At 37.0% G+C, this 23,950-nt stretch overlaps 1 protein-coding gene across 2 annotated transcripts in view; it reads left to right on the top strand.

Moving 5' to 3' along the window:
- The window catches only part of ATRNL1 (attractin like 1), a 522,986-nt gene that overhangs the window by 387,100 nt on the left and 111,936 nt on the right, over positions 1 to 23,950 (top strand). Inside the window, exon 27 of one of the 2 annotated variants that reach the window (XM_075107503.1) lies at positions 7,693 to 7,800. The exons of the other annotated variant lie outside the window; for it this stretch is intronic. Within the exon in view, the coding sequence (XP_074963604.1) occupies positions 7,693 to 7,800 (108 nt within the window). The remainder of the gene's footprint in view (positions 1 to 7,692; positions 7,801 to 23,950) is intronic. 2 annotated transcript variants of the gene reach the window in all.

Below are 23,950 nucleotides of genomic sequence, written 5' to 3' on the forward strand. Positions count from 1 at the left end.
AAAAGATCTGTAAGGCCTGTGAAGTGATCCTTCTATTCTACTGTGTAAGGTTTGGGGCCCCACTTTTTTACAAGGGTGTCTGGCACTTGGAGAGTACAGAGAGGAGAACTAAAAATGGGAGCAAGAATGGTGAGATAATATTTACATACCCATGTTTGTTTACCATTGAGAAGGTTAAAGGAAAACTTCAAATCTCTAAAGAACTCCTGTAAAGGAGAAGACAGTTTTGGTGTTGTTTTTTTTTTTCTGAGTTGTAGGCAAGGAATGCTCTCCACTGTAGGCAGGAGAAGAAGCAATCGGCTTAAATTAAAAAACATCTAGACATGGCACTTCAGGGCATGGTTTAGGAGAGAGGGTGGTGTTGGGTTGACAGTCAGACTTGATGATCTTAGAGGTCTTTTCCAACCTTAATGATTCTGTGATTCTAAATATCAGCATGGAGATTTAATTTAATTTTAGGACAGACCTTTCCAGCAGTGGGATCATCAGGCACTCTGATATTATGGAATGACTGGAGCCTCCATCACTGGGGTCTTCTTAAGAAGAATATACATCTGATAGAAGGATCATTATCATACTGTAGCCTGCCTTTGTGTGGGATCAATGCACAGAGGTGGACAGAGTGATCTCATGAGGTACCACTCACTCCCAGTTTCTTTTATTAGACCATATTTACTTTCTATAGGAACAACCTAAAACTTTCTTTCAGAGCTGGGAATTATCAGCTTGACATCTGTTGTCTAAGGTAACTAACTAAAGCAGTTTTTAACAGTTGTGATAATAATAGATAATATCCATGACGCTTCATTTCAAAAGCAGTAGCTTAATAATATAGATAGGATGCACTGAGATTTTGTTAATATAAGATAGTTTCATACTGTGTCTATTCCGCTTACAAAGCCGGCACTTATGTTTAAAGTACTACGCTATGAGCGTTAGTAATTCTTTAGAAGCCATTTTGAAAAATGTTATTTTTGTGACACCATTGTAAATGAAAGAGTTCCAAGGAGTATTTTGCATAAAATGATACTTGAATCTCTCTTTCATATTCTGAAATAATTAATTTTAACACATATTTTAATATATTAATTTATAAATAACTCTCCTTGGGCAAATAGAGTAGAATGTCTTATGTGGAAACATTTTGACATATATAATTAGCGGATGTGGCTCTCTTTTTCTCTGTACACAGAATTAGTTTGCAGAATAAGTATTTTTAGAAATTTTCTGTAAATTGAAAATGGCTTTGCTAGGTAACAGCAAAATAACCAGCAGTTTGCTGAAAGGAATTTTTTAAACCCACTTGATTAGGAAGTTGAGCGCAGTTCTGGGGTTAGCAAGGCCTGCAGAAAGACTTGAGTACCTCTAGAGGAAACTGTAAAATTATTATGGTTATAGAACTGTGTAAATGTGCAACACGGATTCATAGTGATCTAAGTGAAAGGGATAATAGGATTACATCTTCTTAGCACTTCTTAAATTTGAAAGCAGTGAATTCAATTTTGAACTTATTATTGGTTCTTAACACGCCAAAAAATCTTCTTATGCTAAATTAATCTTTAGGGAAAAATTCTGAAGGATTGATCAGCAATTTACTGTAACATGAGACTCCATAAATTACTGGCAATAAGCATAAAGCACTGTGTCATTTCCATTGTGATACGCAGCTTTTCATACCCTGGGTGTTTTAGAGATGGGAATTCTGTTCCAGAATCAAAAAGGTCCAAACCTGAAGTCACAGTACATTCACATTTTGCTCTTTGCTTGCTAATGTGCAATACATTAAATGTCTGTTCCTTGGATCTAGCAACAAAATGACCTTTTCAGGGCTCATCTTTTTTTCTCATTTTTGATTTGTTCAAGGAAAATTACAGACGATGGCATTTGGTTTCCAAAAGGGATACATAAAAACTTGACCTTTTGGAACTGTTATTTTTTGGGATGTGTACACTGTATTTTAAGTATGTCTTAGCTGTTGTTTGCTGGACTGTGTTTAGTTTAAATAACCCTTCATTTTATTCAGTATAAGCTAGGACAAGAAGTAGAACTCCTCTCATTTTTTCCCATGACAGACCTTTGCACTGACCTGAGAGCACATTTTCTTCAGGCAATTTTAAAAGAAAGTAGCATGGAATAGGTCTTGATATCTTAGGAAGTTTCCACAGAGTGTGTTTTGCAGTGCAAATAACATATTATATTATGTCCATCATTGCGATATGTCATTGCTTACCTGAATGCAGTCTTGTGTCCGGACACTTTCCACTTTAGAGAGTGAGAAATGAGGCACAAGGAAAGCAAGAGACCAGGATTATTTAGGAAGTTCATGATGGAGAGGATGAATGAATCCCAATTGTCAGACTATTGTCATAAGTATGGTTACTCCTGCTGCTTGATTTCCGAAGCTGGCTTTTGTCCATCTCATAAAGTTGCTGTATTTCCTGCAGTCATGGAATGGTGAGCTTATTTCACAAAAAATCCCAACAAAATAGCTTAATGACTATGATATGCCTTTCCGGTGAAATCAGCTGATTTGGAAATTAACCAAGTCAAATAGGTTATTCAACATGTAAATGAGAAATTGCTCTCCTTTCCAGCTATGTAAATAACTAATTTAATTTGAAGAGATTTGTAACACCAAGAGTTACGATACGAAAAGTTACAGAGAAGGCAATCTTTGTCTTGTGCAAATTAAAGCAAATAATCAGAGCTTCAGTGAAATATCACTATGTACAACTCAGTTTGAGAATAAGAATTTAAGATTTTTGAAGAGAATTAAGCTGCATTTCTTACTAAAATGCCTGTGGTCCACGCAGATCTGTGGAGTCATTCAAACCCATTTCAGTTACTTCTGTTGATTAGATATGGAAATAAGAAACCTCAAGAATATGCGATGGATGACTGAATTGCACCGCTTATAGAGGCTCTGTTTTGCAGGGCTGCCTGTTTACCTATATATTTTTTTTTTTAACTCTTGGAGTTTGTCAAATGGAATGCGATCAGAAATTAATCAATGCAACTCTCCATGAGGTTTTGACATTTTTCCTCACTGAAAACACTTTTACTCTAAGCCTCAGATTTAATGCATTGTTAATGCTTTTGTTGTAGCCTTTTGGTGTTATTCACATCAGCAGTTGACAGCACAGAAACAGGAGAGGAGGAGACTGAGTTGTAACTTCAGACAAGTCAGAGCTGGGTGATGAATAAGCAGAATAGGAATTTCGTATTAGACAGTTGGAAAATCTTTGTCACTAGGATCACAGGACTGGACAGCAGTTGCCAGAGAGATTATAGAATTACCACTCTTCATTGTTTTGAATATTCATCTTGACAGAGTCATGGATGTCCTGGTACAATGTTGGTAGTGATCTGATCTAGGAAAAAACCAACAAAAAAGAATATCTAAGATGTGAAGGAAGAAAACATAGAAAACCCAGGCAGTTGTCACTGTTGTTAAAATAACAGGCACCCTATCAACTGCCATATCCTTCCTTATTTCTGAAATGGGTACTGAGACTGCCTGGGTCTAAACAGCCGAAAGGAAAACATTTTGGTCTAGCAGTCAGAAGTCTTCCTAACATTTTTACAGGTGTTTGCCACCTGCTTATCCCTACCCTAGCTGTCAAGTTGTTCCATGAACCTGGGTATGCACACTTTTCTGTGCATGCTTTATGGCACACTCTAACATGTACCTTGGTTGCCAGTGGGCTAAACTAGCCTATAAAGATGCCAAACAGCAACAGAAAGATGTTTGAAAGGATTTTTGCAGTCATCCTATTATGGCACTGAAATGATCTCATCTTTTTCAGCTATCCTAATCTGTCAGTCCCACAAGAACATCTGTTACTCTATAACAAAGAGAAAGTACACCTGTCCTAGTTCCTATCGCCTCATGTACTTTATTAGGGTTTTTTCAATTTGGGCTTTTCTAAGGCAGTTATGCTGGAAGGTGAAAAGATCATAGAAAAAACAGTTCTACTCAGAAGAACAGTATCCTCTTCCACATGACAAAGTCTAAAAACAAAAAAAAAGTCTTCTAAATAGAAAAGAAACAAAATGGTTACACTTCCTAAAATACAAAAGATTTGAAGTGTATCAGCCTAGGATTGCTGAAATGTTGTATTATGTTAATGTTAAATCATTGTAATATGTATTCTGCACTGAGTATTTTCTTGTATGTGAATACAATATGGGCCATAAAATATTTTGAAAGTAAGTCTAAATGTTACAAACCAAAATAAAATAAAAATCAAATGAAACATTTCTACCTAAATAAGAACTTTGCAACAGATACATTTTCTCATAGAAGATTATCCAAGATGCTATGGAACATTTTAATTCCCTGCAAACTGCATTGATCAGTTCTCCCATGAGAACTTTTTTGATCAATGAGAAAATGGAGCAAATACTTTCCTCTGATACACTTCTAGATGGGGAAGCAGGTCCTGTTTCAAAGGTACTTCTTTGACTAGCACACCAAAACTCAAAATTAACATAATTTATAGGCAAAGTTGTCTACATGTCCATGGAAAATCAGGTGAAATGTATGCCAAAATGGTTGTTTGTTTTTTGTTTTTGTTTTTGTTTTTTGTTTTAAGAAATGTTCCTAAATTATATGGGTTTTGTGTGAGAAATTGAACTGATTTATAGTATCCTAACATCTCACTGTTCTTCACTGCTGGCAAATATAATTCTGTACTTTACAAGAAAAACTCTTTAATAGGATATAAATTGATACTTTTGAATTGTTACAAAATAATAGATATGCCTAAAAAATTACTCTTGTCAATACTATTAGACTTAAAGAGATATAAATTATGGTATATTTGAAATTAGTTGTCAGCTCAGTCAGATAAATGTTCATTGAATTTCTCAGTCCTATGCTGAGAAAGTAATATTTTGAATTTCCCATAGTCTTAAGTGAGTATTTAGACATATGCTTAATTCTGAATATTATAAATTAAATGTGTGATAAAATATTCGGATGTTACATCTTAGTAATGTCCATCTATTCTTTGTCTCCAAGCAAATGTCTCTAATTACTGAAGTATGTATTTATTTTTTTGTTTGTATGATTTTTTTAAATGCAGTAAATTTTTTTTAATGAGTATATAAGTAACACCAGCACAGTTCCACTTTCCACTCTCCCATGCTTATTCTACCTCAGCTGTGATGAAATCTGTGTAGTTTTTTTAATACCTTTCACTGTTGAGAAAAAGGTAGGAGTTTGTTCCCTCTTCTCATAATAGCCACGTTTGGAGAGTTTCCGTTTCTTGGCCTATGGCTCAATTACAGGAATTTCCCCCTACCTGCATGGGCTACATGAAAACAGCATGTGACGGGAGGACTGGGTGTCACACCGAGATGACACCTGCCGTGCGATAATCTAAGTCACGAAATTTTGTATAGCTGGAGCTTTGCCTTTGTGCCAGTCTTGATACATGGACAGTGGAAGATGGTGGGAGTTAGTGACCTTTTCCAGCCACAAAATTGATTTTAAACACCATATCTTCCTGTATGTCTCCTCATTGCATCTTATTTTTCCTGTTCTGCACCTTACAGGGATCTTTAAAATGCTGAACAGAAAGACGCAGTATTTGAGTAGAGCACTTTTCTTTGATGTGCAAGTGCTCAGCTGCCAAATGCAGCAGCATTTTATGAGCAGCCAAACATTTTAAAGTTTTCATTCTTGTTTACAGAGCTAATTAAGAATCTTCATAGGACTCTTCTCAAATGACAGAGCATCAGAGTTATGGTGACTACCTTGTGAATGAAAACGTTTTACTGAACACTTGACTAGGAGCAGAGGTGAAGAAAACTGCTAATCTTAAAAACAGAAAGCGTAAAAAATGCACATTCCTTTACAGTCTGTCTTAAGTAAATCTTCTTAAAAATCATTTGTGCATTTGGAGTGTAGGTTATTCTGCTCATTTAAGTACTTTCCCCAAGCAATTCTATTTGTTTAAAACAATGTTTGGTTTCCCATTAAAAAGTAAGTATTTGCCAATAGCTCTGTAGACTTACAATACTGTAATGAGTTCCATATGGCAGGACTGCTCTAATAACATTGTTTTCTTTAATTTTTGTTATTTTTGGAAGAAAAGGAGCTAGATATAGTAATTTTAGCATGTAGTAACTCAGTGTTTTATGCTTTAAATTTTTGTGGTCTTTGTCAAGTTCTTGGTGAGACTGGAGGGTCACAGTAGATCTTTCTGGCTGTGAAATCTATGAAGATATTGTATTGATGCAAATAAGTGCTGATGTAAATCAGTATACAGAGATCACCAGTTTCATTTTTAAATGAAGGGTTAAAAATGTAATTTTTAGCAATCTAGCTATTCATACTAGGCTTTTATTTATTCTGAATATAAAACATGCAGTTTCACCCACAGACATAGCAATTATCCTCTTGATATGATATACTGGGAGCTCATTTGTGCAGGTGGTTACTGACAAATACATGCATATTTATGAAAACCAGGCCTTAGGAATGTACTGGGTATGCATTAAGAGACAACTGTACTGTTTTGAATTTAACATTACGAGTTCTTCTTTAGATTTCCATAGACCATCTTAAAGTACCAGTCAATAAAAAATGCATGAGAAGTATTACAAAATGAGCTTGTTGCTTTGTAACAGACCTTAAATGAAGAGTGTTTGTTAGTAATCTGCCAGCAAATATTTGCTTGCATACCCCTTATTATTTCAAAAGCTTTTATGAACAGTACATCACAGTGCTAGTGTCGTTTACATTCAAATACCAGTTTCTAATGTTTTAAGCTTTCCAGAGAAATAATAGGGAGAAAAATGCTAAGAAAAACTTAGATCTTTTCTAATAAAACATTTTTTTGCAAGCATTTTGTCTCTTCAAGATGCTGTGATGCTGTGACATCCTGTTCAGTTGAAGGAGCACATGACTTTAATTGCATGACTCATTCACTTTAAATATTTGATAATACTTTTATTAGCTGCGCTGAACCAGTGAAGTAAGATCTGCAATATCTAGTGCTGGTCATCATTTTTATTCATCATGGTTTAATAAGCATTATAATTACAGATTGAGGAAGAAATATGAGTTAGCTTTGTGGTTTTGCTTGGGAATTCTGTGTACACTGCTATGATTGGAAGGGATTATACAAGCTCTGTGAGCATAGCTGATCATACTCAAATACACTGATGCAGGCTTCCCAATCCTGACACATTATTCTTCATCTATAAGTGCATCTGCAGAAAAGATACTGCATAAAATTATGAGTCCTGACACTATTAACTCCATCTGGCTTAGTAGTGAAATACGAAAATTTGAAGGCCAAGTGGACTTGTTCTTAGCAGGTGTTCCAATGCATCCATTATCAGTGGAATTAGACTTTAACTATTTTACCAAGAATTTCCTGTATTTGCTTGCAACTTGCACAAATAACAGAGTTATTTAGTCAGTTAGAGAAGCTTTCATTTGAAGATTTCATCAGAGTTCAAGCTGAAAGACCATTTGTAGACACCATAAACCCTCTGGGATGAGCTCTCAAGTAAATACAGATGACAATAATTTATTATAACTTTCTCCCTTTAATATTAGAAATATGACTATTTGCATGCTATTTGCGTTCTTATGTTTTAATGGGAGGTATAATAGGGCAGACTAATATCTGGTGCATTTTTTAACGTTTTGTTAAAACATCATTTTTTCCTCATCAGCAACTTATGCGGGAGCGACAGCAGATGGCCAGCCGCCCCTTTGCTTCTGTCGATGTAGCACTGGAAGTAGGAGCTGAGCAAACAGACTTTCTACGAGGGCCATTAGAGGTAGGAACAGTGGTGCTGACAAGGGACCATTGTGATTTGCATATTTATATTGCTAGTCTCATCTGCATCTGCTTCTGAAACCAAGCAGTGTCTGATTACCTGGAGCTGACAAGTCTCAGCTACATATGTTATGCAGTTTTCAAGGCACATAGTTTTAATAGCATGACATGAGCTGTAACAAAAGCCACTGGAGAATCTATTAGCATGGGCTGGAGTGACAACCAGCTCACCTGGCAGTCCTTTTGTGATGGATGTAAGCTGAAGGAACTCAAGACGCAGGCATTAAGGAGGGAGCAAACCTCATGCTTGGTCCTTCGAGTACACGGTGCCCCCTGGTTAACATCTGTCTTAATTAACAGAGATTACAGCAGGCAAACAAACAAACAAACAAATAAAGCAGCTGTGAGTCAAATTTTGGTGTTGTATTTTATATGTACAGGTTTAAAGAATACAGAGTATACTGCATATTTTTGTTTGTGGATAATGGCTACATTACTGCATTCTTTTATTGTAATTGCAGTACATTGGAAAAGAAATAATAATATGCAAGGCAATGTGATATTGGAATAGTGTAATAATGCATGAAATGGATTCTGCAATTTTCACCTGAAAACAGAGGGAGGATTAGAATGTGTGGATAATAATGAATATCTAATCTAGGTTGGGCTTTTGGTAGATCGTAATCCTCTATTCCTTTGCTTTTGTTTACAACATTGTGTTTACAGTTATTACTTTATCTTATTTATGGTGGGACCTGGGAACGAGGTGTGGTAGCTCTGAAATCTTTCAAGACTGTACTTTTCTTTTCACTGCTGCCAATTCCTCTTAAATTCAAAGCTTCTCTTACTTTTCTCAATAGCCTCTTTCACTGGAAGATTAAATACACTGTATCAAATCTCCAAGGTTCATGGAGAAGTGAGCAATATGAAAAACAGATTCATAGCAGAAAGAAAAAGAATCAGCTCCTGAGTACTTACCAAACTGAGGCGCTCTGTGCTGCTACTGCATAGGAAGCAATCACAATTGTTCTTGCTGGCATAATTTAAATACTTGTAATAGTGAATAAAAATGCCGTATGTCTTTGAAGAAGCTTTGTCATTTTCTGACCAAATACTAGAACCTCCACATTCTTCACCAATATCACCATATCTCGGTCTCCTTTTCTCTTGGAACAGAAGACCTCTCCAGCTCCCTGGGCTGAGGACATATTACACAGTAGTTAAAAGTTAACTTTTTCTGAATGTGATTTCATTGCTTCTACACTGGTATCTGGGAACATTTTTTCTGCTGTCTTTTCAGAGGGAAGCAATGAGTGGAAGCTGAGGCATCCAAACTCTAATTTTGTACATACTGATTATTTAATTAAACTTTAGAAGTAAACATCACAAGTTAATTGCCACATTTCCTTTTCTCATATCTTTTATTTAGCACTAAAAGAGGCAGATGCTAAAATATTTTAATTATATTTTAGTTTTTATTAGCTTTTTCTTTCTAGCCTAACATTTTCTAGTAATTGTTTAGTATTCAGAATCCATAGTGTTTTTTCCTAATTAATACATAGTTATACACAGAATGAAGTCCATTCAAAGTTTCCTTGGAATTACAATATGCTGATCTATATCAAAACAAAGCATTGTGCTGAGGATTAAATGAATGTGATTCAGGTTATTGATTGCCCTTTGATGTATATTCTGTAAGAAAGAGCTATATTAAGTTTCTATTCCTGGTCTATCCTCAATTTGCGAAAGGACATGAAAAGTTGTTGTTGCCATTCTGTTCGTCATTCTCAGGTCTCTTCAGACTGAAGGGAATTTGGATCACACATGTCTTTCCAGGATGTGATGCTTAAACAATAGGATAGCATGAAGTAGCTATAACTTCATTTTCTTGTATTAAGTTAGAATCATTAAACTTTTTAAATCATTCTGTGGTATCTAATGCCCACTGGGATCTTTTAAAGTTAGAGATCTTACAGTAAAAATGGGGAATGAATAACTCTCTTCGGAATGTTCCACCAGCATTGCAGAGATCTTGCACTGATATACAGGGGTTCCAGTTTTAATGATGGTGCACTGCATTCCCTCACCGCATACTTTTATTGAGATTGTGTGTTACTCACTAATACTTTGGACATTGATGGTATATTTTTATTGACATCATAATAATTCCGGCACTTCCAATGGCATTTTATTGATCCGTGGGTTCTTTGGGCACAGTGTAATGCCATTGAACTGTTCCAGACATTACTGTAAGTCTCCCATTCAACTGCATAGTAAGACTGCTGTTCATTAATATCGCCTGGCTTACATGATGGTGATTTTGTACAGCGGGTGTTCTATATTAATACTGATGGTCTGGTACATGTCAGTATTCGTATGACTATCTACATGGTAATTCCAGTGTGCCATGTGGTTAGCTCTTGTTTTATTATGTGCTTTTATTTGTAAGTATCCAGAGCAACTGTTTCACTGCAGAGTTTTACTTTGCAGTAGTAAGGTACTTTTTGCCCAGTGTTTGGAAAGCATATCTAAAAGAGTATGAACACTGTGCTTAAAATGATTGCCTGGTTTAGGTACTTACAATACAACTGGTAATATTTGGGTCTATTTTCAGTCAGCAGCAATTTGCAACAGATTAAAATAAAATCCTGAAAACATTCCAGAAGAGAGTTGAATCTTTGTTATTTGGGCTCTCTTTCTGCTTTGGAGCCAGTCTACCTTTCTTAATGTTTTGCCAATGAAATGACAGTATCTTGATATTAACTCCTTCAAAAAACTTTAATCTGCATCATATTCCTCCTGTTTCCTGCTCTCTGAGTGGGTTTTCAGGCACTGGCGATTACCTTTGCTCTTCCCAATTTAAACCATGTTATTCATCAATCTTTACCTCTTCAGGCTGCCTTTCTGTGTAACTGAATCACAACATGATGTTAACAAGTCTCATCTTGTCACCCGTTCTGTGATGCTGGTCTTATGTCAACTATTAAATATCTTAGTCAGCTTAAACTTAACACAGAAGAAATGAAACAGTTTTTCCCTTGCCCTCCTTCTGTCTTGGTATCATGTCAACCTCCACCTTGCTAATGATATTGATAACAGTAGTATCCTAATTCTAACTCTATGAAGCAATACCTAGTCCTGCTGCTGCATGATATTCATGATACTAATCTTGCGCACAATTATCCTATTTGACCCATGCCAGACCTAATCTGCATCTTCATCTGCTTCCATTACGATTGTCAGTTTCTTACGTAGAAGTTACGGAATCTGCCTGAGCTCTTACAAGGGAAGGAGAGGCTGGAGGAAGGCCACCCCACACTCTTCCTGCTCCCTCTTGGGAAGAACAAGAGCAGCCTAAAGTTATTCCATTGCAGGAGGGGAAGTGAAGTCTGGAAGGCAGTGAACCTCTGGATCCCAAGAGGGGAACAGCCAAGGGGGGGCTGCAGTGAAGTGAGCGGTGTCCCGGGGCAGATAAAAGAAGAGAAAGAATTCCTAAGGTCCCCTTGTTAGAGTTTCACGTTGCACAGGCTGGTAAGGAGCAGAGCAAGAAAGCACCAGAAGCACCCTACCCAGAGAGTTTGAGAATATTTTGATATTTTGTGATACCATCATATTCTTTTCAATACCAGAATCATAAAAAATTAAAGTAACATCATAGATCAATAGATACAATGCTTCTTGACACTCAGTGCCCTCAGTGTTAAAACGTTTTTTATTCCTTTCATTTATTTTTTCTAGACATCTAAGCCATTTCCAGACCTGGTTGCTTTTTGCTGCTCAGTATATCCCAAAAGCTAAATCATTTAGGCTATCTTCATATTCTAAGCACCCTTTAGGCAACTTTTTTTCTCCAAAATATAAATCACTTTTGAAGAGTCACTTCCACTGTGCTGCTGACAGTCATTGTAGTTAATCTGTACATTAAGTGAAAAGTAATAAATATGTTTCTTCTGTCCTTCTTTGCCTAACTCCTGCGCATTTTTCAGTTCATTCAGAGCCCATGATTTTTTCTGAAACGGGGACAGATTCTTTCTTTAGGCCCGTGAGATAATGTGGGCAACACTGTAAACTCTAATGTATGGTCATGCTAAGTCTCTGGACAGCAGCATCTAATGAGCTACATCTGCTGGAGTAAAGACAGATGTGTTATTGCCTGCATACGACCCAAGTGCAATTTGCTCTTATGACAATCGTCCATTTGATATCTTTCCAGTATTACTTGGATATCTTTTTTTTTTTCGCAAATCAATGTTCTTTAATAATTATTTCTGCAGAAAAACCTGCAGTAAATCTTTCAATAATTTTTTCCATCAAATTACTACTTTTCCTGTAGAATTATCACAGATGTTAGATTGTTCTCTACTTATGACAAGGTAAGATGATCTCAGGAACTTTTAGTTCCAAATAAAATCTAGCTTTGTTTCTGTAGCAAGCAGTAACATTTATGGTACATTAACTAAGTTTTGAATTTCAGGTACTTCTCATAAGTGTGAAGGAAAGATCGGCTGTTATTTTTCATTTGCGTAGAGGAATTGAAAGGTATGCACTGACACCAGTAGCTGTCATTATACCAAGAATGGCTATAGAAATTAGAGGGACTTATTAAAACACATTGAAGTCCTGTACCAGAGGTTTGTGGGGTTTAGGTAATTGCTAATAAGCTGTGTTGCTGGTTTCTCCTGCCAATAAGATGCCAAGACTTTTTAGCCTGCTTTACAAATGAACCCTGTAGTGTTGGGTTCATTTTCTTGTTTAATTTTAATAATTCAGTGACTAATTTTTGAAAGTGCAACCAAAGCATACTTCATTATTTTGTACAAAATAAAACTAGTTGTATGCTTCATCAGCATTACACTTGTGTTATTTTGATGACATAATGTCTAATATCAAGGAACAGACTTTTCCCAACCCTTTGTTACAGGTCATCAGATTGCGCCTTCATATTCTCAGTTCCTAACTTCAGTCTCAGTGTCAGATGATCAATTCAGTCCCCTTGGAGGAAAATAACACTTTATTGAAGAGAATGATGGAATTGTCCCTAGAATGGTCATCTTGTTTTCAGTGACCATAAAGGCAATATGTATTTGGCACAGGAGCTATCAAAGAGCATTATACTTGCACTTCTTTCTTAATTAAAAAGTCATGCTATATAGTGTACAAAGTTGCAGATGTTGCTCAGACAAGCTTATTGGGGAGCTGAACTCTGGGAACCTGAAAGAAGATATTAGTATACTATGTTAATTATTTATTATCCAAGGACCTCTGGAGATCATCTCATCCACCTCCCTTCTTGAGCATGTACACCTAGAGCAGGGTGCACAGGACCCTATACAAGTGGGTTTGTTTAAAATGCAATCAAATCTGATTATTCCTTACTGTTATGTTGGGATAGCTAGACATTATCCCCCACTAGTTGTGGGAAAACCATTCTCCTGGGTGGGGAAGGATAGTTTAACTGGGTAATCCGTGTTTCTGTCTTTGTCATGGTTAGTGTTGAGGAAGTTGTAATGCCATGTGTAGGATACAGCCTGTGAGCCAGAAATCTATTTTAGAGGCACCTACCCCATTTGTTCTTTTCAGTGTCATTCAGAAACAAAGGTTGCATTGTTTTTATGTAACCTGCCCCTTAGAATGTGTGAAGAGTTGGTGTTTTTAGACCTCTCATCCCTAAGTTTAATTGCAATTTTCCTAACTAATATTTTTCTTTCCTGGCAAAGTTGGTTTTTTTTTACTCGTTGTTAATTCCAACTTTGAATTATCCATATTGTCCATATGTTATCTCTGTAAGCCAAGCTTTGCTTGGCATTGGAAAGGGCTTCACTAGCTACTGTGTCTGTCTGTGGCACTGCAGCTCAAGGAGGACCAGAGGAGAGAGATTCTAGATGAGAACAATGTGAGCAATCAGAGACTTAGAAAATATAACTACAAGGAAATGTCAAGGAAATTGGAGTAGACTGTTGAAAGGAGTCAAAATAATAACCTTCAAATATGCAGAAGGTTACTAGCAATCAAGAGGGCAACAATCTTTTCTTTGTGTGCACTGCAGGCAGCAAAGGTGTAATGGACTTAAATTGTACTAGGGGAGGTTTCGGCTGGATATCAGGAAAAACTTCTCATAATAAAGCTGAATCACTGGAGGCAATTGCCTGGGGAGGTGATGGAATTTCTTTTATTGGAAACTTTTTAGGACAGGTTAGACAAACATTTCTCAGGTGCATGTACCCATAGCTCCATTAGCTTCTCTCCTTTCAGCTGTCTTTATTATTATTCTGATTGCCACCTAGCTCTTCCTTCTGCAGGATCTCTCAAAATTTTCCATTTCTGTTGTTTGAACACCTTAATTGCCTTCATTGCACTATTAGTTTTCTGTAACTGAATATTTCTGACCCTTCTCTTCATTTTTGCTGTTACCTTCATTGATTTATGTCCTCAGTTTTCTTGCAAGATCAGAAACTGTTAAGTCATCTCTGACCCCCGTCTCTCCATGACAGTAGGTCTGCCTAAAATGATCTCCAGTCCATTCTGGAATAGCTTCAATATTCAATATTCTCCTTGAACTCTGTATTCATGACATAATTATTTTTATCTTAACCAGAGCATTACCATTTTTATAGCTTTTCAAAATCCATGCATCCTACACTACTAGATCTCAGAGACATGTAGTCAGATGATGCACCCCATACTGAAGAGAAGAATCTGTATTGGATCACATTTTCTGGTATTCTGTATTACTCAAAAGATCATGCTAAATTTGCTGTCCACTGCCTCAAGAACCCCATTATTTTGTGCTACATTTTGACCTTGATGGCTGACTCCATTCTTCTCTGCCCACTCTCTCAGACCTGTTCATCTGAAAACTTTCTCCTAAAATATTGAGTCACTTTATTTTAAATCCTACCTTCAAATCTACTCTCTTCTTTGCAAATGATTGATTCACCTTGGGTATCCTATTGTGATACTGTGTGTGAGGGATGTTACAGCATACGCAAAATTCACATTTGGTAGTTCTTCCATTAGAGGAAAGCATGGCCCTGAAAGCAGCATTGTTTGGTCCCTGCAATAACTCCTTTCACATATAATGAACTGTTTTTCATGAAAAAAGAATTTTAGATTTCACAGAATTTAATTCCTTGGTCTGTGGTCACTTACAACTGTGTAGCTCTGCCCAATTAGATATCTTTACATTTGCATAAGATTTTTGTTGATTCTCTTTAAATTTCTGTCCAGCAATGTGTGAATGTTCTGAACCTGTGATTCAGAACAAATACCTACTCTAGTTGCTCATGCATACTGGTCACAGCTATGATTTCTTGTGTGTGCTGTCTATACTAACTCTATTCAATGCGAAGTGTATAGATGTTCAATTCCTTGCACAGAATCAAGTTAACAATATTTTAAGATTTCCAAGTAATAGTTTTCTCCTCCAGCATATGGGAAATCTAAAAGTAGTCTGAGATATGCTGTCTGGAATAAGATGCATCATCTTTTCATAGAGAGACCAATTTTTTTGGTGTGTGTTTATTGCTAAAATATATATTAACACCTCAAAACTTGTTGATGTTTTGACAGAGTCCTTAACTTAAAGAAAATTTTAAAGAATTCTAGATTGGTTCTGGAATGTATCCAGTCTCTAAATTTACAGAAAACACATTTTTAATCCCTGCATTCTCTTGTTTGCTTGCTTATTTCTGTTAAGTCAATTTACCCTCATGGGCAAACAGACATTGTAAGAATGCCTTAAACATGATGTACTGGAGATTTTTCTAAATGCAGGTTGATGTCCTTATGTTTCATACTAACAAGAGAATAAAGCCTCTTCTTATTAGCTTATGAGCTATAGGATCTGTGAATTCACAATTTGTTCTGAAAACCTGCTTTTGTTCAGGTTTTTTCACAAAAACATATCTTTCCATTTAACAAGATTTATTTGGCCCATGTACTGCATAATCAGACAACTATAGAAATTGTTTGGATAGAAATATATGATTTGCGTTGAACAAAATTGCCAAAAAATTTCACGTTTAATTGGAACAATTAGCAGGAATTTTGGCTGACTAGCTAAATGTAGATGTTTTCAATGGTATTGGCATGCTGTGAATAGAAATTTTTAAATTATTGTATTACACTACGCATAGTGGCAAATTGAAAGTATCAAAATAAATATTCTGATTGTTTTCGACAGAAGTGTTTAGATGTGTCTGTAAATGTTCTGAATAATGACACTGTACATGTATTATTAATTTTAATGGACATAGGACATTTTTTACAAAATCTTATTTCATAAAGTAGAGAGAAAATTCAGGGAATGCAAACCAAAAGGTATGCACCTCTAGGACTGTCTTTGAACAAGGCTTGCTTATGGGAATCTTGCCTTTGAATAGGAAATCCATGACAATGAGATTTTTCAAGAATTGTTTAAACTGAACATACCAAAGCATGAAAATAATTATGCTATCAGGATAACTAAAAAGCACACAGATTTAATTTTTTCTCAGTTTGATTCACTGGGCTTTTCTCTGGCAGGCTGCTCTTTCTACTTATATATATTTTCTTAGTATTTCTTTTGGTTTTAGATCAAAAGTTATTTATCATCTTTAAAGTATCACATTTCTATCTTTAAAAGGAAAGGAGAAGAAAAAGAATTAGATACTGAAATAAGAGTCTTTCATCAGCTATTTCCCATGTTTCCAAGTGGAACTGGCTACTCTGTAGTGGTGTTTGATATTTGGTAACTTGTAGTCCTTAGCTTTGCTTCAGAGTCTTTACTTGCACACTGTTTCCTAGCTCTGTACTTGAATTTCAGTTCTTTCTGCCAACAATACATATTGAAACTGCAGCAGAGAGGAGATAAAAGTGTAGTGCCTTTGCTTTTCTTCACAAAACTTGACACCCTGCATGTATTGTTGGATAGCCTAAAAGGTTATGCCGGTTTTCACTGAAGTTTTATTGTTCTATAACTTCTATCAAACTAAATTAGAAACTGAAGTGAGTATGAATTCATTGTGTAGAAGGCAATACACCTGCCCTGGACAGCAGATGCTTAAGCCTCATCTAAGCTTCAGAGAGCCATCCAATTTGCTTAGTTTCCAAGACTATTCAACCCAGCAGTCAATTTCCTACTTGGTCTACAGACTCAGCTTTCAGAGAGTTATTAGCTAAGTTTTCACAGAATCCCAGAATCTTATGTTGGAAGGGACCTCAGGGATCATCTAGTCCAACCTTTCTAGGAAGAGCACAGTCTAGACAAGATGGCCCAGCACCCTGTCCAGACAACTCTTGAAAGTGTCCAGCGTGGCCGAGTCAACCCCTTGCCTGGGGAGATTATTCCAATGGTGACTGTCCTCAGTGTGAAAAATTTCCCTCTCGTGTCCAATTGGAATCTCCCCAAGAGCAATTTGTGTCCGTTCCCCCTTGTCCTCTCCATGGGACTCTCTGTAAAAGGGGAGTCTCCATCTTCTTTGTAGCTACCCCTTAAGTACTGGTACACGGTGATGAGATCCCCTCTGAGCCTCCTTTTCTCAAAGCAGAACAAACCCAGTTCTCCCAGCCTATCCTCGTATGGCAGCTTCCCAGGCCTTTGATCATCCTGGTGGCCCTTCTCTGGACCCCTTCCAGCCTGTCCACATCCTTTTTGTATAGCGGGGACCAGAACTGTACACAGGACTCCAGGTGTGGCCTGACAAGCGCTGAGTAGAGCGGGATGATGACTTCTTTCTCTCTGCTGGCGATGCCCTTTTTGATGCAACCCAGCATCCTGTTGGCCTTCTTGGCCGCAGCAGCCACTGTTCGCTCATGTTGAGCTTCCTGTCCACCAGGACCCCCAGGTCCCTTTCCACAGAGCTGCTCTCCAGCCAGGTGGATCCCAGTCTGTGCTGCACTCCCGGATTATGTTTTCCTAGGTGCATGATCTTACACTTGTCCTTGTTGAACTTCGTAAGGTTCTTGCTGGCCCACTCCTCCAGCCTATCCAGATCTCCCTGCAGAGCAGCTCAGTTTTGCCTGAGTCCACAGAAGAGACTGAAATATTATGTCTGGTCAGGACTACAACTAAACTCATTTTGAAGATGGCAACCTTTCACACAACAGTGCAATGAGAGTAGCATTTGTCCATGAGATAAGAAAGCACTGAGCCTGACGGGTGTACACCTACATAGCCCAAGGCATCTCATGGGAGCACACCCTTATTTTTGCAGCTACAAGAGTGGATTAATGATGTGGTGAAAGGAGAACAGATCAGAGGGATTCTGATGTGTTGGATGTCCTGGACACTCCTCTGGAAGGGGGCAGGTGCAAAATGTTCCCAGTGGGCAGGATCCAAATCTCCAGAGCATGCTCTTTCATCTTGATGTCTAACTTTGGTTCTGCCTGCTGCGCTTTGGGCATCATGGCTCTTGATTTTCTGTTTGCGTGGTGGCTCAATTTCAGAAAAAAGGATGGAGCTTGTTCCTGTTTAGGTAAACCATGAGCCTCCTGGACTGAGTAGATTCTGAAACTCAGCTCTGTCCTTAGCTGGATCAGGACCACTGTTCTGATGTCTACTCTACTCTACAAAAGGCAAATGTGAGTCCCGCTCTTGTTATGTGCCCATCATCAGAGCCAGGGCAATTTAATATAAGCATGCTGCATAGCATTCCTCCTTGTTTCCTATGTTCTCACTGAAGAGGAGTCCTGTTTTTCCCCTTGCATATTGTGAGAGGCAGTTTCCTTTTTCACACTGTTTAGAAAGGTATGGTAGCAATTACAGGCAGAGTAGATTACTTATTTGGTGTGAGGAACCCAAAATTTCAAAGTGGCTATGGGGAGGCTGTGTATGTAAGTTACAGGGCACGGATTCCATTCACTGGCTTTAGCAAAGCAGAGGTAGAAACATTGCATGTGGCATTAGTTTCAGTAATAATCTCAACAATTTTTTTTATTACAGAAAATACTATAATATTAGAACTTGAAAAATAAGTGGGCTCAAACAGGATTTAGGGCCCAATGGTATGATTCTTTAATGGTTCTGAAGGAGCCTTCTCCTTGTACAATTTCTTTTGGAAATGAAAAGATTATGAATGTTATACTGCAGTAAAGTAGAAGTTACAAAGGCAGTTAGACTGCAGTGAAATTGGGAAGATCGGTAAGTTTGTATCAGGGCCATCTCTACAAGAACTACTTTAAAAAGTAAGCAGTATTTGTGATATGTGAACATTTCCAGTTATAAGTGTAGAGTACTTTACAAATCTATTAGAGGTTCCTATAACAAAGAATGTAAAACATTATTGTTCATTAGAGTGAAGCAGTAAAGTTTTTAACAGATATGCATGAATAAAATTTTCCTTTTTTTCATCTTTGGTATATATTCACGTTATTGGGATTATATTTAAAGTAGCATTTTGCCTTTCCAAGCGCTATTCCTTATGGTACATCCTTGCCAAGATGACCTTTTTCTTACCTTTATTATCTAGCTTTTGCTAAGAAACTGGCAAGTTTAAAGAGACACTTGCTGTCAGCTTCTTGTCTCAACTCTTGAGGCCTTTGTAAAAGATGTATAAATATTGAACCAGCTGGAGCTAATAAATAAAGTTATTCTGTTCTACAAACAACTCAGTGCTTATTAAAGGAAAAACCACTGGCCTTTTGGAAAAGTAGACAAGCAATTTATTTTATATTGAGAAGTTTTTCAAATTGTAGGTATCAGAAGTAATCAAATGTACCCTCTGAACACACTTAAATATCAGTTTATGTGCAGAAAAGAAAAGCATTATCCAGTGACTCAAAAATGTAATTTGAGTTTTGCAACACAAAACACACAAGTGTAGGACACTGGTTAAGATTGTCACTAAATATACCAAGAGGCACTGACACGACATTGGCAATGAGATCCAGTGAGATGTGGGCATATGGATGCCATAAAGTGTATATTTGGCTGTTTTGCATGAAAAATATTTTAAAATCATCTCAAAACAAAAAAAAATTACAATTTTGTTATAAACAGAGCCAGCCAAACATATTAAATTGAATATGCATTAAAAAGTCTCCAAAACTTACTGTCATATACTGTTATGTACCTTCAGAGCTTTTCATGAATGTTACTCGAGTCACATTCTCCCATCGCTCACTTGCTGAACTCAAGAAAGGTAGAGTTGCACTAGGTCCAAATCCAGTACAATTAGTATCTGCTAGAGCACCGTTAAAATTAGGTTAGTGAAATGGTATACCTACTCTGGATTTATTCAGGAATAGTGGATTTGTGCATATGGTTAAATGTAGAGTAATTGCAGAAATATATATTTTTTTAAAATGTATCGTGTTTGATCACAGACATTTAGGTGGTGTTTTAGATGTGCTGTCTTAGCCCCTGAGTATCTTGAGGATAAGGTCTGAAAGATTGAATTGATATTCTTTAGAAAGCCAGCACAGAAAAGTGGAGGGAAGGTCTGATGTTTCTACAGCAATCTCTGCAATAGCCTTTGCTACTGAGGTATACTCTATTACTCTGCTTCAGATAGTTTTTCAAAGAGCTTAAAATGTCCAAGTATATCATAGAACTGTAGTTGCCCTGAGAGATGAATATAGTACAATCAACTCATTATCTTCCAGAATGTGGGGCAACAACTTTAAATCAACTGGGAAAGCAGAAAGCATTCAGAAATGCTGCTTAGTGAGAGCTGGGACTGAATGAGAATTCAAAAAGTTATTCAATACAATGGATTATGTTGATCATTGTTTGATACATCTTCTGTGTCATTGTAGGGTCTTCTGAATGCTTTCCCCTGCTCACCTCTACTTGCCCAGCTTTAACTCTAACCAGCTTTTCCTCATCAGTATGCAGATCTTCTCCAAGTACCATTCTGTTTCAGCATTATGATCACTAAGATAGTAACATGGTGAGCACTTCTGACAAACAAATGCAGCTATTTGTTAACTGAGTATTTACAGCACTAGAGACCTCATCTTCTCATCAGCTGTTTTGGAGACTCTGTATTAATAGGACCAAGGAACTGATCCTCGTTAGGAGAGTTCATGTTAAGCTGAAATTCAATATTTTCATTTACTGAATTTGAATTCAGCAGTAAATCTAATCTGTAGAAAACAGCATTCATCGTGCACAATAGAATCATAAACAATTTAGGTTGGAAGGAACCTCTCAAAGTCATCTGTCAGTCAAAGAGACTGGGGTGAGCCAAACTCCTGAGGAAAGTCAGGCCACCTTTGACCAGGTTGTTTAGGGCCCTGTCCAATGGTGTTTTGAATATTTCTAAGGTTGATGATTCCACAAATTCACTGGTCCCTGTTCAAAGGTTTGACTGCCCTCATTGTGAAAAGCCTTTTCTTAACAACTCATCAGAATCTCCCTTCTTGCAACTTTTTTCTGCTGCCTGTTGTCTTATCCCTGTGAGAAAAGCATGGCATAGTCTCGCATTGCTGGTTGTTCCTAATGAAGTTCTTGTCCTTCATGTGCCAGGACAGGGCTTTTAGGGGGATTTCCTTCATAGTCTTCCCAGAGACGCAGGTTAGGCTGAGCAGCCTGAATTTCCCCAGATCTTTATTCTTCCCCTTCGTAAAGATGTGTGTAACATTTGCCTTTTACAGAGATCAGAAACCTCACCTGATAACCATGACCAGTCAGAATGATAGCATTTCTTAATGACTTTCATCAGTTCCCTCAGTATCCCATCTAGTCCTGTAGACTTGCCTACATCCAATTTGCCTAGTGGTCCCCAGCTCATTATTTCTCTCCTATGGGTACTATGTGTACTCTCTACTAACTCAACCAGATGAAAATCATTAGCAAAAAATGAATTCTGTGTTGGTCAGGATTTCAGGCTTCTTTTGTGTGCATGGAATAAAGTTAGACATAAAGTTGTCGCATAAGCTGTAGCAACTTTGACATTAGTGTAATCAAAGAACTATTGTAAAGACACTTCCTTCAGCAGCAGCACGTAAGAGTGGTCAGTGTCTGCTTTTCTGCTGATATTTCTTGGCAATACATATTTTTTGAGTTTTTCTTCCTTTGCTACCCTGTAAATTCCAGAATTTTTTCCCAACTTTTACATTTTAGTAGTTGCAGTGTGTACCTTTGTATACTATGTGCAGTGCTTTTTAAAGATTGTGTTTAAATATTGGCATTGCATGTGCAGTTACAAAACACAGTTATGAGTTTGTGGCTCATGTATCTTGAGATGAGTTCAGGTTTTTGAGGGGGTTTTTTTGGAGGCTTTGTGCTAAACTAGGCGCAGTTCACAGGTTAACAAATCAGAAACGGTTAATGAAAATCCCACTCACAGGCTTTTACCTATCCTCAGCTTTGACCAATTAGCCAATTAGAAACAGCAGCTGTAAAAGCCTAGATCCAAATCAAAAACAAATGTGTAGGCTTTCCTGAAAACACTGCAGAGTCATGCTGAGAGAAGCTGAAGGAAGAACTTTGTGTGAAGAGCAATGGTTGACCACAGAAAACAGCTTGGAAACCTGGTGAGCTGTGGAAAGGAAAGTTTCTGTTCCTTACTCTTTAATGCAGAGTAACTTGCCTGGAGTTCAGTAAAGTTAGGGTGAAATGTACTAAAGCTGTGTTCTATGCTGTACAAATTGGCAATGCTATTTTAGTTCTTCAAAGAAGAAACAAAAGAAAAAATAGATTTCAAGTACCTATTACTGAGAGTAAATGAGAAAGATGTTTTTCTCTCTAGGTCTGATTTTGTTTGGTTTTTCTTTTTCTTGGTAACATGTTAATCACAGTTTTCTTATTTGTGTGTGACAGCTGCACTTTAAGAGAGCCCACTACTAAAAATCATTTCTCCTTAGTGCATCTTAGTACTTTTTTTGCTAGTGTCCCTTCTGAAGCCTACTAGGTAGTCCAGGCAGATGTAACTTTTCTTCCTAGTATGTTTGCTCTTTTTTTCCATTTTCCACCTTCAGGAAGTAGGCAGGTCACTCTTCTTATTCATAATAAAGTTTTGCTTAAATAGACAGTGACTCCTTTTTGGAATAGGTATATTCATCTGCTAATTAAAAAAAAAAATCCCTGCCACATCATAAAGGCATCATCTGTTGTCTGTGATTTATTGACACATTTCATTCCTTAAGTGTCTAGCCTGTATATTTTAGGTCAACAGGTATGTTAACAAATATCTGATGCATACAAACATCTGAATAGTATAAACTGTATCCTATTACAGGCTGTGGTTGTCAACCAGAGATAACGGAATTCTGTACTCTTGGGTACTGTAGAGCGAGTCATCCCAAATACCTTTCTTCTAAGCGTGTTAGATCACTAAGCCATACGAACAAAAGTGTTGGTGTGTTAGAAGAATGCTCTAATTGCTTTCACAACAGAGGTGGTCATGGAGTCTAAGTCCTTGTTTAGTAGTATTCTTCCAATCTGTTTTCTGAGTAGTCTTAGCAATCACTTTGTGTTTGTTCTCAGGTAACTAGTGTCTCTTTTCCAATGGATAAGTTATATTTAATGACAATCATTACAATATGTTAACTTGTAGCTGTGAGTAAAATAATATGGGTCCTAAACTTTCAAGCAAATTCACGTGCAGGTCTGTCCTTCCAAAAGTGTTCCATCAAACTCAAAAGCAGGTAGGAAGCTGCAGTTAAGTACATTCATAAAATTTAGCAGGATCAATTTTACAGTCAGCTGCACCATGATAGAATTTACAAACAGAACTACTTGTGTGATTACTTTGTCTATATCTTGGGAGAAAACTCTTGAGTGCATGATAGAAAACAGCTTTGAAAAATGAAGAAGTGGTTGTCTTGGGAAGTGAATTTTTAGTATTTTATACAAATACTTAACAAAAGTAATGAATTAAGCTACAAATTGAGAAACTGTCCTCTGTATAGGATCTGATGATACTAATGCAGATCTCTGATCTGTAGATATTTTATTCTACAATGATTGTGATAATTAATTTATTATTACTATTGGTACCCTCTTCCTCAGTTGGAAGTTTCAGTGAATAATTATGAGGTACATAGTGAATCTTCTAAAATTTGTGTTCGGAAATTCACTGTCACTAATTTCACGCAATCATAAGCAACTTGAAGTCAGTGTGACACAAGTTCAACTGTCTTATCTCTAACAAATAACAGTAATTAGCCATATTTCAAGCAAATGATAATAAATCACAGACAAGAAAGTTCATATTACATACAGTAAC

This window comes from Phalacrocorax aristotelis, chromosome 12 (genome assembly GCF_949628215.1).
Source record: "Phalacrocorax aristotelis chromosome 12, bGulAri2.1, whole genome shotgun sequence".
Lineage (NCBI taxonomy): Eukaryota > Metazoa > Chordata > Aves > Suliformes > Phalacrocoracidae > Phalacrocorax > Phalacrocorax aristotelis.